The 15,646-nt window shown below is 46.2% G+C and overlaps 1 protein-coding gene across 1 annotated transcript in view; it reads right to left on the bottom strand.

The window, feature by feature from the left end:
- The window catches only part of mdfi (MyoD family inhibitor), a 23,416-nt gene extending 7,984 nt beyond the window's left edge, over positions 1-15,432 (bottom strand). Inside the window, exons 1-3 of the mRNA XM_079747471.1 lie at positions 14,982-15,432; positions 14,081-14,285; positions 2,579-2,725 (exon numbers count right to left, since the gene is read on the bottom strand). Of these exons, the coding sequence (XP_079603597.1) occupies positions 2,579-2,725; positions 14,081-14,240 (307 nt within the window). The 5' untranslated portion in view covers positions 14,241-14,285; positions 14,982-15,432. The remainder of the gene's footprint in view (positions 1-2,578; positions 2,726-14,080; positions 14,286-14,981) is intronic.
- Positions 15,433-15,646: the final 214 nt, after the last annotated feature.

Here is a 15,646-nt window from a genome sequence, read left to right as displayed (position 1 = left end):
ACCAGTGATCTCATCCGAAATCTGAGGTCACTGCTACTTTATATCTTGTGACGTTCTGTTTTAACCAGAGAAACAGATGCCAACTTCAATCCTCAGACGCAGTCTACGTAGAGAGACTGCGTGCACGGCAGTGTCTGGTGCTCAGCAGCGGTGGGTTAACCCATGACGTACGAGTCAGAAAGACGGACAAGTCTGGGTCAAATCGAGCGCCAGGTATGCACACAGACGTGCGGTCCTAGGGCGGTACATGTCTCCACGTATTCAGGGAAGTGATATGGGGGCTGAGGTGCACACAGAGTGTTGGATTCAGCTTGAAGCCCCTTCCAAAAACATATGGAAGATTGCGTAAGCCAACAGGAAAGGAAGCTATGGATGAAGGAGGGGCAATGGAACTGGAATGGACACAGATGGAGGGAGAGTATGTGTGATAGGCAGAGAGAGAGAGAGAGAGCGAGAGCAACAGAGAAGGCGAGAGAGCGAGAGAGGCTAGGGGGGATCAGTGAAAATGATTGTACATTTTGTCCATGTGTCATTGTGTAACTCTCTCACTCCGCTCCACAAGTAATGCTGCTGGTGTCTGAGGATTTTATAAGGATGTAAAATGAATAAGTGCGCTAGAGAGAATGAACTAGGGAGTGGGGGAGAGGGTTAGAAAGCGCGATAGAGAGAGAGTGCGTGAGGGAGAGAGGGAAATGCGAGTTCAGACGTAGGTGTAGTCTTAGTAACGCAAAGAAACAGCAAAAACGTTCACCTACATAGCTACTTCCTGCCAGGAACTCCTTGTTATCCAGTTACGTCAATAAAGCTGGTAGGACCATGTGTGTGTGAGTGTGTGTGTGTGTGTGTGTGTGTGTGTGTGTGTGTGTGTGTGTGTGTGTGTGTTTGCGTGTGTGTGTGTGTGTGTGGGGGCGCACATATGTGTTCTGCCCATGATTCCAGGAAAGCTCATAGCCACACATGCTCACATGTCAGCTGACTCCACCTACCACTTGTCTTTCTGTTCCTTTTTCAATCCATCATGTCTTTCCCTTACGCTGTCCTTCCTTCGGCTTCAAAGCTGGAAGAGTTTTGTTCCGAAGTTGACCTTTTAGAAGTGATCCTCACTCTTTGTGAGTCATGCTCTGACCCGCTCAAACAAGGCATTTTTTTTCTGGTCAAGCCATTATCCAAGATGGTTCCGTCGTTATCCCCGTCCAAACATTGGCGCAATGTGGGCTCGGTTGAGGAAAGTGTTTCGATAAGAAGAAATTCTACATTTTAAGATTAAAGCAAATATATTGTAATATATATAGTGTAGTATAATAGGAACAAGAGATTGTGTAACATTTAGATTTAACAGTGGGGATTGGAATCAGTCCACATTTTGAGAGAGAGAGCGATAAAGAGAGAGCGAGAGAGAGAGAGAGAGAGAGAGAGAGAGAGAGAGAGAGAGAGAGAGAGAGAGAGAGAGAGAGAGAGAGCGAGCGAGCGAGAGAGAGAGATAGAGACAGAGATAGGCCGAGAGAGAGAGAGGGAGAGAGAGAGAGAGAGAGAGAGAGAGAGAGAGAGAGAGAGAGAGAGCGAGCGAGAGAGAGAGATAGAGAGAAAGAGAGAGAGAGAGAGAGAGAGAAAGGGGGGGAGAAGGGGGTGGAGTGGACAGACACCCAATGAAAGCAAACAGGGGTGGGCTGTTATTGACGTGCCCGACAGGGAGGGCCATGGCTGGGCAGGCAGAGAGAGGACTGGTCCAGCAGGAGTTTTGGGTGTACGGGTGAAGGACCAGAGGTTCATGAGAGCTGTGTGCGGTTCAGCACTCCACGGGAGACTAGAAGGATCTAATGAGTTTTCCTTACTATTTCGAGATCCATGTGTGTATGTATGTGTGTATGTGTGTGTGTGTGTGTGTGTGTGTGTGTGTGTGTGTGGGGGGGGGGGGGGGGGGGGGGGTTGTATTAAATCAATCGTTATACACACAGATTGCGCAAGTCGTCTAACCTCTTACAGTAAATGACTGTGTGCTGCTGACGTAAAGAAAACAGACGCGGTGTGTAAAAAGGAACAGAGTCCTTGCTGGACTACTAACGCGGAGGGCACAGGACGTCTTATCGTGGAGAAACCACGGACTGTGAAAGAAAGGCTGGACTAGACAACTAGCGTAGCTCACCTACCGTTGCCATAGCGATGCTCTGACAATCCCAGTCATAACAGAGGAGAGGAAAAGTGAGCATGAGGCTGAAGAGGCATATGAGGGAGGTCAGAGAAGGGCAGCCACGGTGTTTCAGTTTAAGTGTGAAGAGTTGGGTGTAGACATATTCCTGCATCACCATAGGACATCACTCAACACTAACCTACATAGCCCAAAATATGCCTCGGTGTGTGTGTGTGTGTGTGTGTGTGTGTGTGTGTGTGTGTGTGTGTGTGTGTGTGTGTGTGTGTGTGTGTCAATGTGTGTGTGATCACCTGACCTAGTTCTTCAGCATGTGTGAAGGCATTTGTTTAAGTTCGAGCAAACCTGACTCATTGGTGGGCAAAAAAGTAATGGAAGCAAAATAGTCACGATCCTTGAAAAATAGTTTATTGTGTGTGTGTGTCTACTCACAGGTAATACTTGTGCTTGGTAGGGCAAAATCCGGGTGCGAGAGACTGTTGTTGTTGTTGCCATTGTCCCCCTCGTCTCCTAGCAACACCTTCGGAGTGACCTTTGACCTCAGTATGAGGGGCTCAGTGTAGGTAAGATTGGCCGCATCTGGAAACACAGAAAAGCATAAGCACACACATCATCAATAACAGTAGCAGGATTGGGCTGAGTCCCTGACTTCTACTCCACTGACTTCTGTCATTCCACATCCAACATCACCATGCATTTATACCAAGTCGTTTTGCTGACGGCAACAAAGAACTGGCCTACTTGTAAAAAAGCAGAAGAGTTAGAATGTGTGTGTGTGTGTGTGCTATTTGTCTTGAATGTGCATCTGGAAGCAGTTAAATCAAACCCCTTGGGACTGTTAAGGGGTATATATGCATGCTTGTGAAACCTGCAGCCATTGTGTGGGTATTTGTGTGTGTGTACGTGTGTGCGTGTGCGTGTGTGTGTGCGCGCGTGTCTGTGTGTGTGGGTGTGCACAGGGGCACATGCGTTACAAATAATACTTTAATACTTTCAATATGAAGTCTGTGGAGGTGTTTTATGGTGAAGTATTCTCTTCTAATGAAGCTGCTGCGATGTACAGGCCCATGCATACAGACCCATGCTGCGCTGTTTGTGAAAACAATGCACACAAGGCACACACACACACACACACACACGCACACACACACACACACACACACACACGCACACACACGCACACACACGCACACACACGCACACACACGAACACACACACACACACACACACACACGCACACACGCACACACACACTGAAGGCTTGGGCCTCTGAGAAGTGTAGACTCATTCCTGGGCAAATGGGAGCCAGCTGGGTTTGATAAACACACACTGACATGCACACACACACAACCACCCACAGAACTACACACACACACACACACACACACACACACACACACACACACACACACACACACACACACACACACACACACACACACACAAGCAAGCACAAAACCCTCTGAGCGCACGTAAGCCAAACCACGTCCTGTAGGAGGGCTCAACACTTCCCGGGTATGTTTATTTACTCTGTTCACTCTGCCTCACTTCTCTATCTGTACTTTCTTTCCCGTCCTCGCTGCACGGCACGGAGCCGTCACTCCCCCGCCCCCTCACCAACGCATACCTTTACCGTCCCGTCCACTTGCAGACCGAGTCAAACAATAGGGGAACCGACCCACCGTAGGGCATGTGAGCAACGCACACCCTACCCCCCCCATCATATATGTTGGATGTATGGATGCATTGAAAAGCATCCATTGCATACGTGAACGGTAGACAAAGGCGCTACTGTGGGTCGTGCATTGGTCACTACTGTGGCTCGCACACACACACACCACACACACACACGCACATGCACACACACACACACACACGCACGCATGCACGCACTCACGCAGGCAGGCCCACACACACACACACACACACACACACACACACACACACACATACACACACACACAACAGTGAGGGCCAGACACCATGCTGTTTATGTGTGGTGGTACATCAACATGGAGATGCCTCAACCATTTCTGTGCCCTGGCTGGTTTATTCTCAGTACAAGTCACGCTGCCGTCCCGACCACAATTACAGACTGCTACGGGACCTACGACTGAGATGGGATTTAACTGACGAGATAACTGTCATTTAAAGCCTACATTTCATTTTCAATCGTTTTTAGACCTGACAGTATGTGCACCCTAACAAAGATGTGAATTTTCTTTGGCTAGATTTAACGAAGGGGGCTATGTTTTTTCTTCCATAACCCTATTGGATGAAGCCAGAACCATCTAAACAAACATACTGAATCCTCAACATAAAAGTGCTCACATAGCCATCCCTTGAAAGTGCTGACCAGCTGTGGTTGAAACAGCACCTGAACACTAAGACCACTATTAGTGATGGAAAATCCATATGTGTTGCAGGCCCTGGTTATGTCAATGTGGTCCAGCATTGATGAAGAGGAGCAGTGTGTCCCCCCCTGCTTGATCCGAGTCTATATGTTTGTTAAAGCTCATGTTCCCTCGTGTTAACATATTCCAGAGAATTGTGTGTCTGTGTATGTGCGTGCCCGTGCGTAGGGCTGTATGCGTGTACATGTGTATATTTTGTGTGCACTATGTATGCTACATCGAGTGTAAACAGGATCCACATAAAATAGGAAGAGCTTCCTACTTTTCCATTCTCTTAAACACACACACACACACACACACACACACACACACACATCTCAAACACACAAAAACACACACACACACACACACACACACACACACCTCAAACACACACACTGACACACACACACACACACACAAATGCACGGTAGAGCATTATAGCGTTACTGTGACTCAGATAGATGGTATCTCACTGACACATGTAGTAAAAGCTCCCTCCATAGGCTGCCTGCCGTGTGTGTTGGTCTTCTGCATGTGGAAGCCATCTTTCTTGCTTTGTCGGAGCCGTACAGGCTGCACCCATTAGTCTCAATCAGCCAGCCTCAGAAAGCAAAGCCACCAGTGAGCACTGATGCCCTTCACAGTACTGCCAAATGCCTAGCGTGGAGATGCTTGTGTCGTGCCTATGTGTTTGTGTATGAGTGTGTGTGTGTGTGTGTGTTTGCCTGCGTGTGAGGCTGAGCCATTGTTTTTTTCCCCTCTTTTCTATCTATGACTTGCATAATGTCTGGATAAAAAGGTATAGACGCTGTCATAAAGTCCTCTCTAGAAGCGTTGACACATCGCTTAAGTTTCCCCATCTTTCTCTCCGTTCAGAATACTCATGGTTGTTTATCAGCACTTGCATTCTAACACTATCTGTGGGCAACAGTTTCAACAATATTAATCAATCAACCGATGTATGTAATACCTCACTTTGTAATCGTCCTCTAAATTTCATCGAACACGTTTGTCTTGACTGCCCTCGAACGCTCTACCATCCATCTGAACATCTGTGAAACCATCCATACATTCTGACCTAACCCTCACGTTACCCCTAACCCTCAGACTCCATCTAAATGGCCCCATTGTTTAAAATGGTGGAGGTTTTGTGATTCCAAATGAAGGGCGGCCCTCTGTAAACACTCTTAACCACTATTGTTGGAGCTAAACACATCCCCAACAGACCTCAGTACCATCCAAGAGGGCCTTTTACCAATCCAGCATTGGCACCCGCTTCAAACCACCAAACCGCCTGACCTCAGAGCCATTTCTGAGATCTGAGAAAGATGAGCCTCTAATTCGAATCAGACCAGAGCAATCAAGAGCCACAGAACAGAGCTGGCTGTGTGTTTACACGTGCGGCTGTGTACGTGTGTTTGTTTGTGCATGTTTGACTGTGATTGTGTGCGCGTCTTTACGGGTCTTCGGCGTCTTTACATGTGTGTATATACGGGTATTTACGGGACTACAGATGAAAAATAGCCTTTTGGCTAATTCTGGCATTTTTAACCCATGTATGATCATGTGTTTTATTAATTTGAACTGTCCCCTTCTTAAATAAACTGAATTGAATTGAATTTGTTAGTGTGTGTGTGTGTGCAATTGTGTTTGCATGTCTGTGAGTGTGTGTCTGTTTGTGTGTGTGTGTGTGTGCATGTGTGTGTGTTTGTGTGTGTGTATGTGTCAGCAGTGGCAATACTTGAAAGAACAGTCTAAAACAAAAACTTGGGGACCAGGGAACTAAGCAGCCCTCCTTTAGTTCTCCAGTCTCTCCGTTTCAGCTTGTGGCATTTGAATCAGGAACACAAAGGAACTCGAAAGCACATGTCTCTGCACAAACACACGGACTAGACTGCTCACACACACAGACACACACACACACACACACACACACACACACACACAAACACACACACACTGCCTATAAGTGACTCTCAGGAGGAAAGGCAGGCTTAGTATGAAGTCCACACGGAGAGCACCGTACTAAGCTCTCCGGCTCAGTGTCAGTCACTGAGTTTACCTGCCGCCTTTCAAACAATCCCCTTCCACACCCTTACCTCTACCCCAAAACCTACGTAGACTGCCTTCAAAGTGCCACTCAAATTATGTGTGGGTATATATGTGTGGGTGTGTGAATGTGAATGACTTGAATGAAAGTGTTGTGTCTTAAAGTGAAGTAAAACCCCTGTTTCAGCTGGAATTTGGAAATAATGTGTTGGCTGAGAGTCCTAGGAAGGAGTGGGGACGTAACCCATGGCAACGATACTTTTCTCAAAGCTAGTACATGTCGTCGAGTGATAAAATGAGTGATGTCGTACATGAAATGCACCACACACCGTGATGTTTAATAGGGTTGGTTAAGTGTCTGAGAAGCTCAACCCTCTCTCTCACGCAGCCTTCATCGTCCCAAACATAACAGAGCTCCGCACTTCAACACAAATACCGTGGCGTTCGTGTACTCTCTCTGTGTCTGCATCTTTTTGTCTTGACCTTGTGTCGCGTCCGAAAAAAGACCTTGAAAAAAAAGAGCACTGTCCCGGTTCAGAGCAGAGCACAACATTCAGTCACCGGCCAGCGGAGACTGGTATAATTATGGTAAGAGTGACAAACATGCTAAAGATTACAATGTTGAAGGTCACAGAAAGAGTTGCAACGGCGTTCAAAACTAATAAAAAACACGAGTTTAGATTTATGTCTTTGCCAAAGAAATGCATACCCAGCGTACGCACATACCAACAAAACGCTACTTCACAAGGTCTACAAAACCCCCCACTGGGGGATGTGTTGTGTGCTGTTTACACGCAACACATCAGGGACACACTCAGAAAGTAACTGAGACTATATGAAGGAGCAGGGCAAAGTGGTGTAGAGGGGGAGAGGAACAGCGGGGAGAGGAGAGTGAGTTCAGAAGCAGTAGTAGCTCTGTGGCCAGCTATAATAATGACTGGAACCAATTGAAACCACACGCCGACACTGGGGATCCAGGACCAAAGCTACTACAAAGCTCAACAACAACCATCGGTGCACTCTATATCTGCAGCCCTCCGCACACACGCATGCACGCACGCACGCACGCACGCACGCACGCACGCACGCACGCACGCACGCACGCACGCACGCACGCACACACACACATACACTATCAAATAGGCTTGGGCGATATCTATTTTTTCATACCTTCCTGACATTTTCACCAGTACGGTATATGTAATAATAGAATAATAGAAAATGTCATTAGCATGTGTGACATTGTCTAGCCTAAAATTCTTTGTGTCTAATATTCAATTAGCCTACTAATAAACACGTGTTAGCTCGGTTTAAATACTTAATACTTAAGGCCAATAGAATAATGACTAGATAGGAAATAAGTGCCCTTCTCCCATAGATTTGTTCTAAATCTCTTCTCACATACTCGTTTTAATTAAAAGTCTGCGATAGTTTCAACCAATGAACGTATACACTTTCAGTTTTGATGTCAGGATGCACCGGGCAGGCGGTCATTATTGTAAAACTTGTCAAACGCGGGGAAAACCCACCTACCCGTGCCAGCCCCTCATCGTTGACTAACAAACCTATTTCAGTCTCACCCACAATGCAACTTTGAATTCTTTATTTTGGACTATTTGATTATATATCCTGCTTTCAAACTACTATGGACAACATACATAACAACATCATAAAAAATGAGTTTATAAGATTGAATAGAAAGAGGAGTGTCTGTATCTTTGACGGTATTGAATAACACCTTCGGGATTTCTAAATACCCTGGTGTACTGTAATACCGTTATACCGCCCAGGCCTGCTCTCAAACACACACACATGCACGCACACACACACACACACACACACACACACACACACACACACACACACACACACACACACACACATAAACCCACTGTGACAGAAAAAAGAGAGAGAAAGGAGACTATCACAGTTTGAAAAGCAGCCAAATAAACTAGGTGCCCACCCTCTGAGAGAGAGGCTCCGGGAGAGCGAGAGAGCAGAGTTGGAACGCCTCCAGAATCACAGATTAGAGCCGTGGAGAGAAAGAGGCGGTGTAAACTCATTAAAGACAAAAACTGTCTGCTGTTGAACAGGCTTAAGGGGAATTTAATTGCGCTACTCTGTCTCTGAGATTTCTCTTGTTCCTGGGAAAAGGCAGCCCGTTCTGCTGGCGTAAGGGCTGGTGCACTGTGCTGGCATTGAAACAGCAGGAGGAGCTTGCTGCTACTCCACACACACATACATACACATCCCATCACGCACACCGCATACACACACTCACGCACGCACACCAAACACATACACCGCACACGTACATACATATGTCGCACACCGCACACGCACACACATACACACACAAACACACATAAATGCATACACGCATGCAAAAAACATACACAATGTAAACTGTAGACTTTGCAGACCATGTCATATATAATATGAACAAAAAATAGACAAAGACATTGTCTGGGGTAGTGTTGAGCACAACGCCTTTTCCCAGAAACCTCTTTGCCTTCTGTGAGGCACATAGTCTGAGAGCGCTTAGCCGTATGCACATTTCATAAGAAAAGTATTCCAGGAGAGACAAGATACAATTGGAGCGGCATTTAGCATTTGGACTCATTGTGCAGTGTGGTTTTGCCAAAGAACAACTGGATTATGCATCACAAGCCCTTCATAGACACTTGATTATCCTTTATGTACTCGCAGAACTGGACGATTTGAAAGGAACCATGATTATAATGCTTTGACAGAAGCAGCCGAGGACTTGTACTGATTCACTCAACCGTGTAATACAATAATTGCCCTGAATCACGCAAAAAACACTGACTTTCAACAGGTGTGAGTAGATAATGGTTTGATATTTCATTTTAAATTATAGTAGATTATACTAGATTAACTTTTCTCTCATTAGGACACCTAGTTCCAAACCAATGGCTTAATTCAGGGAGGCAGATAGACCTTTAGCCTTAGGCTATAAAGTAGAAAAGGAAGAATGAATGTGCTACCGCTGTTTCAAGTTATTGTCACTACCTATATTCAGTGTGGGAATAATATTAAGCAAACCCTTCTTGAAACCTTCGCAAGCCACTCAATTTCTACCTAAACGATTCAGTAAAAACTATCTTATGTTTCATTTAAATAATAATATTTAAAAAGGAAAAAATGTTGTTTAACAGATATTTTTCAGAGCAACAACTTGCTTTATTCCTGCAGTCAGGAAAGCAGGTTGTTTGTTTCAAAAGATAAATGTTCAGGACAAATGAAAAATATGACTGAAATTGCCTCCAGTGTCCGCTTCCTGTTTCAGGAAAGGGCTTTTATCATGGTTATCCAGGGCCTCAACCTTTGAACCGTAATAAAGCCTGCTAAAAATAGCTAAATTGTGCAAACCACAAGATAAACGGTGCCTTTAACTAAATGTTTTTGCAAAACAATGTTTTAATAGGGTTTGGTCGACAAAATCCCAATCCTGTACTTCAACATTTATTCAAGGCAAACCTCGGAAATCACAAAGTATTTATATTTAACGTGCAAACAAACGTGACTAGCACATTGCAGAGGTCCGCTGGATAAGTGGATGGTAAACAGATAGATGGCAAACACAGTATAACAGTAACATATACACAGCTGTAGGGCAGATAGCATGTTGCCCTCATATAAACATCTCTATACTATAGTCTTAACCAAACACATACACAGCCACACCACGGCATGCATCTGTATACACACATGTTGGTTTTTTACAATGTGACATGAAAGGTCCCAGGCTAAACTTGTAAAAAAAGAAGAGTATAGTAATTAGTAAAAACGCATAATGTGGCACCAGCAGTCATGAACATCTATGAGGAGATATGCTACTGGGAAAAATGTATTCCAAAAGTAATGGGCCAGAACAGAGAGAGAGAGAGAGAGAGAGAGAGAGAGAGAGAGAGAGAGAGAGAGAGAGAGAGAGAGAGAGAGAGAGAGAGAGATAGAGAGAGAGGGGAAGAGAGAGAGAGAGAGAGAGAGAGATTGAGAGAGAGAGAGAGAGAGAGAGAGAGAGGGACAGAGAGAGAAACTGAGAGTGCACATGCCACCAGAATAGCTGCAGCGTGAGTTTGTTAAATGTTTGCGAGGTGGTCAAAAGAGCACTCTTTTTCGCAGTCCAAATATGCTGTTAAAAAAAGCCTCAAACTACTCCTTGAATATTTCAGTCCGTGTGAGTGACAAAAATTAACACTGAGGATGAAAACAGTCAAACAAATCAGGACGAAGAAAACACTAGCACACTGGAAGGGAGCATGTGTCCGGGTCAGGATCTGTGTATAACTGTCCGAACAACTGTTGCGGGCCACCAACATTTGTGATATCAGATACTACAGGGATTTAAATCCTTAAAAAAAAAAGAAAAAAAGGATTGGTCCATGTTGGCCCTTATCTGGCGTATCTGCACACCATAGTAAACATGTGTTGCAGAAAAGGGAATGCAGGGTGTCATTCTGAACAGTGGTTTTGGGGGTTTCGACTAACGCTTGCATTTACCCGGCAGAAATCAAGAGGGACAAAAGAGAAGGGATGAAAAAAGAGAGACTGCTTGATTCAACAATGGAGAGCAAAAAGGCAGAGCAAATATAAACAGGGAGGAAGAGCGGGAGAGAGAGAGAATGAAAGGCAGAATATGATATTGAGGTGAAGGCTCTATTGTAAACAGCCTCCAGCACGCCTTCATGCCAGAGTGAGAGCAGAAATGCTGCGCTGGCTGCTGGGAAGCCACAACAGAGGGGAGCGTGGGTCCGTCAACGCAGCTCAGGTTCTCAACGGTTCTGTGATGACTGAGAACATCTTCAATCATTTGATCTGGATAGCGAAAGCCTGGAAAAGCCAGCTTTTCCCTATGCGCTGCGATCACAAGGACCGCTCGGCTCTTGAAAGCCCACGTCTTTCTGCTGGGACAAAGCCCCCCGCCAGTGGAGTTGCATCGAGTTAAAGCACGGTTTCGTTTCCCATTAAGGTTAGCATTCAGCGGTGTGACATTGCTTTGAACCAGCTCCTTGGAAGCAGGTAGGATGACAGTAGGTCTCTGGACACGTTACCCATACTGATGCATTGAGAACAGCTCCGTTCAGGCCTCCAACTCCACAGATGCATGTGTGTGTGTGTGTCTTTCTGGTGTTCATGCTTATTGCATGCGTTCTTATTGATGCTGTGTATTTGATGTGTGCATGTTTAGGTGTGCTGGGCCCCTGGTCCCTCGCCCTGCACCCTGGAAGCTATGAAGGCCTAGGGTGGGGGTAGGGTTGGGGTAGGGTGGGGGTGGGAGCCGTGGGCTGAAAGCAGCTCCTTGTTGCCCTCTATTGCAGTCTGGCCAATCCTCCACTTACTGGCCCTGCACTTACTGACACTGCATGCACACTCTCTCTCTCTCTCTCTCTCTCTCTCTCTCTCTCTCTCTCTCTCTCTCTCTCTCTCACACACACACACACACACACACACACACACACACACACAGCACACACACACACACACACACACACACACGCCACGCACACGCACACACACACCCACCCACCCACACACACACACACACACACACAGAGACACATAGTATACACACATACAGCAAACACACACACACACGCACACATAGCATACACACACACACACAAACACACACACACACACAGTGCACACACAGTACACACACACACGCACACACACACACACACACACACATACACACACACACACACACACACACACACACACACACACACACACACACACATACACACACACCAGACACACACAGGGCCGGACTATTAACCAGGCCAACTTTAGAGGGTGCAGTCGTGTGCTTGCACAGGTAACCAAAAGAGAGCAAGGCATGCTGGGACACAATCCTCCTGTTTAATAATCGCAAAAGTCTTGAATCCAACATTATAATTACTTCATGACCCACTTACATTCCTCCCCCGGTAAACCTCAGCATTTTTCAGTACACGGATCGGTCTGTGTTTTTCTAATTTTACATTGAGGTGAGCAATCATCGTAGATTGGGTTTCGACATGTCTTTCTAAGATGAAAAAAAGAAACCTCCCTTCCAACATCTTTGGCCCGTTCCCCCGACAACGAGCCACTTAAAGTCTCTGTGTACTTCCGTGCTAACCACACCTAAACTAATTACCCAGTAGATCCTTCCCTCCGTCCCCAGAAAGCTCTCCTGCCTCATGGTGGAAGGAGCGTGACGGGGGTCTCGGTCGTAACACGCCAGCTGCCCCCCATGGGGTCTCTGATCTTCCTGACGCCTCACCCCCCACTGGTCCTCAAACCGGACGCAGAAGCTCGTCGGGGTCGAACCAAGGGTAGGGGTCTTTCTTCCCGGATTTCGGAGTCCCAAGGGCCCCATAGCCCCTCCTTGTCTGCATTCCAGAGAGCTGCGTGGGCCCTGACCCGATTCCCGTCATTCCCAGATAGAAGACACCGTGGTCCTGCCGCCCCCCGCCCCGCCCCACCCCACCCTAACACTGGCCGCTCTGCAAACCGCCACAGCGTACACAAGTTGTGTCTGTTTCGGGGCCCGGGACCTAATGAATGACTAGGTCTTCCACCAAAAACAGACAGTGTGTTTCCTGGGAGCGAATGGGAGTCACTGGGGTGCAGGCCTCTGGACCTATCATTAGTGATTTCGCTTTAGGATGTCGGCGGACTATTCAAATACAACCTATGACTCAGTTGCCCTCCCTTTGAATACTGTTATTAACCCCCGGAGACTTTTCACAATGAGTAATACATTGTTGATGTCTCCCGATAATAAGGAAAGGGAAATAGTGCAAAATAAGGCGTCTCTTTGTCCGCACACAAGCAAGCGCTCGTATTATATTTTGTATGAACAGCTGGCACATAAAATAACTGTGATCACATGTGAACGACAAGTTAGCAATAGTGAATATAAAACACCTACACAGAGAGGCGTGTGTGCGCCACACATACACACACACACACACACAGACACACACACACACACACATACACACACACACTCCCTCCTTAACCTTTAGCCAACCTGAGGAAACCACGAATGACGGTTCACTCCCATCGCTATTTTCTCACATTCATTTATCTCTATTTCCTTTATGACACATATGCACCCCGGTGCACACACACAGACACACATACACACACAAACAGACAAACACACACACACAGACAATAGCACCCACTTAAAACAACGAAATACCTAACAAGGCATGTATTGATGGGGATAAACAGCAGCTTATTAGTGTAAGACATGTTCAGACCCATCGCACAATACTGTGTGGAGAGAGTCTCTCTGCTATTGGACCCTTCTCTCTCTCACAAATACACAAACACACAGGCACATACTCGCTCTTACAAACAGACACGGACCTGTGTGTCTGTCACGTGCAGACATACGCCAGGGGGAGTATGCATGGTCATGTTGCTGGGAGGGATATGAGTCCCAGGCTGGCCTTTCTACGTCCTCACCTGTATCGAGGCAGGGCGTTGGGGTGGGGCTCGCGCTTGAGTCAGTGTCTGTGGTGGAGGCTGCGGGCGTCGTGTCTGCCGGAGACAGCGAGTCGGGGTGCCCATCGTCAGGGGGCTCGGGACAGATTGTAGGGACACTTCTCTCCTCGTCCATGGGCATCGGCCCGGATCTGGTGGGAGGAGCTATAGGGGGACAGGAGTGAGCCTTGGCCAAAGAATGAGAGAGGGAGAGAGTGAGAGAAAAAAAAAGAGTGAGAACAAAAAAAAAAGAGTGAGAACAAAAAAAAAGAAATAAACTACAAACAGCTGCATCAGCAGAAAAAGTTTGTGCATTGCAAGCGATAACTCTGATCAACTATTGGTATATACTTTTATGGTTAACGTCAAAACTTTAGTGTCACGTGCCAACATCTGTTTAGTGCGCGCCTCCCGTTTTCAGCTGGACAGCTGTTTGCGCGCTCCCTTGGCGCCCGCCTCAAGTATTTTGCCAATCACGACAGCTCTGTGAACCTATACTACACAGTAAACTTTCCTAATATTTGCTAATAATACACGGCAACGATGACGTAGTACATAACTTCCACACAATTAGCTGTCTCATAAATATAAGTTTCGAGGAGAACTTTTGAAGAGTCTGACAACGTTGGCAAATATCCAAGCGTTGCCTATTTCTTACTTTACCGTGAATAATGTAAATAAAAATCATTGTATACCGAGCCGTTGCATGAAAACAAGTATTAGAGGAGATTGAACCAGCTGTAGGCTACTCTGTTTACCTTTTTTTTTGGTGTGCCTGCGTACCGTTTTTCTAAAGCGAGTCCATGCACACTCAAACCAAGTTCAAGTCCAGCTTTAAAGTCCACTGATGAGCGCACATTAACGGACAATCCAAACTTCTTACCTTTTCTAGCGGCCGAGACACAGAGCAGCAGTCGTTGCTCTAATTCATTCTTCCACTTCTCCAGGTGGTCGTCTGCCTATCTTCGAACTCTCTCGACCTCTTTCCCCCACGCTTCTGACGTTCCACGCCCGCGAAAAACTCACTCCGTCTCATCAACACTTCCACAACCCCGTGTATTACTGCATGTTGGACCCAAAAAATAGTTTACCCTCTGGCTTTTACTTTCTTCACTCTCCGGCAGCGAGGCTCGCCCGTATTCCAGCAGATGTGGGTTAGTGGTTGCTCTACAAAGCAGTCCTCAAAACACTCTTTGTATGCAAGCGCAACTTCCCTATTCTATTTTGTCAATGTAAAGTTCCACATGATCAATTGTCAAACATTTTTCAATGTAAGGCATTTCTATAATCTGATAACTACAGAACGCATCAAAGAAGTTAAATCCGTGGTGCGAATTCACACACACTCTCTCCCTCTGTGCGCACTCTCAGTACTTGCCTCGAACACTTTTTTTGCAGCAGACCATCGGACAGGAAACTGTAGTCAATGGCGATTACTAAGCTTCCTTCAGGCAAGGGAATTAGTTGAGCTGAACTATACTGTCATATAATTACTTCTTAATCCGAAACAGACCCACAATAAGAGTTTAGAAAGTCCAAGGCATTATT

This window comes from Pollachius pollachius (assembly GCF_949987615.1).
Source record: "Pollachius pollachius genome assembly, chromosome: 12".
NCBI classification, from domain to species: domain Eukaryota; kingdom Metazoa; phylum Chordata; class Actinopteri; order Gadiformes; family Gadidae; genus Pollachius; species Pollachius pollachius.
Note: the sequence above shows the minus strand (reverse complement) of the source record. Positions and strands in the feature narration are given on the sequence as shown.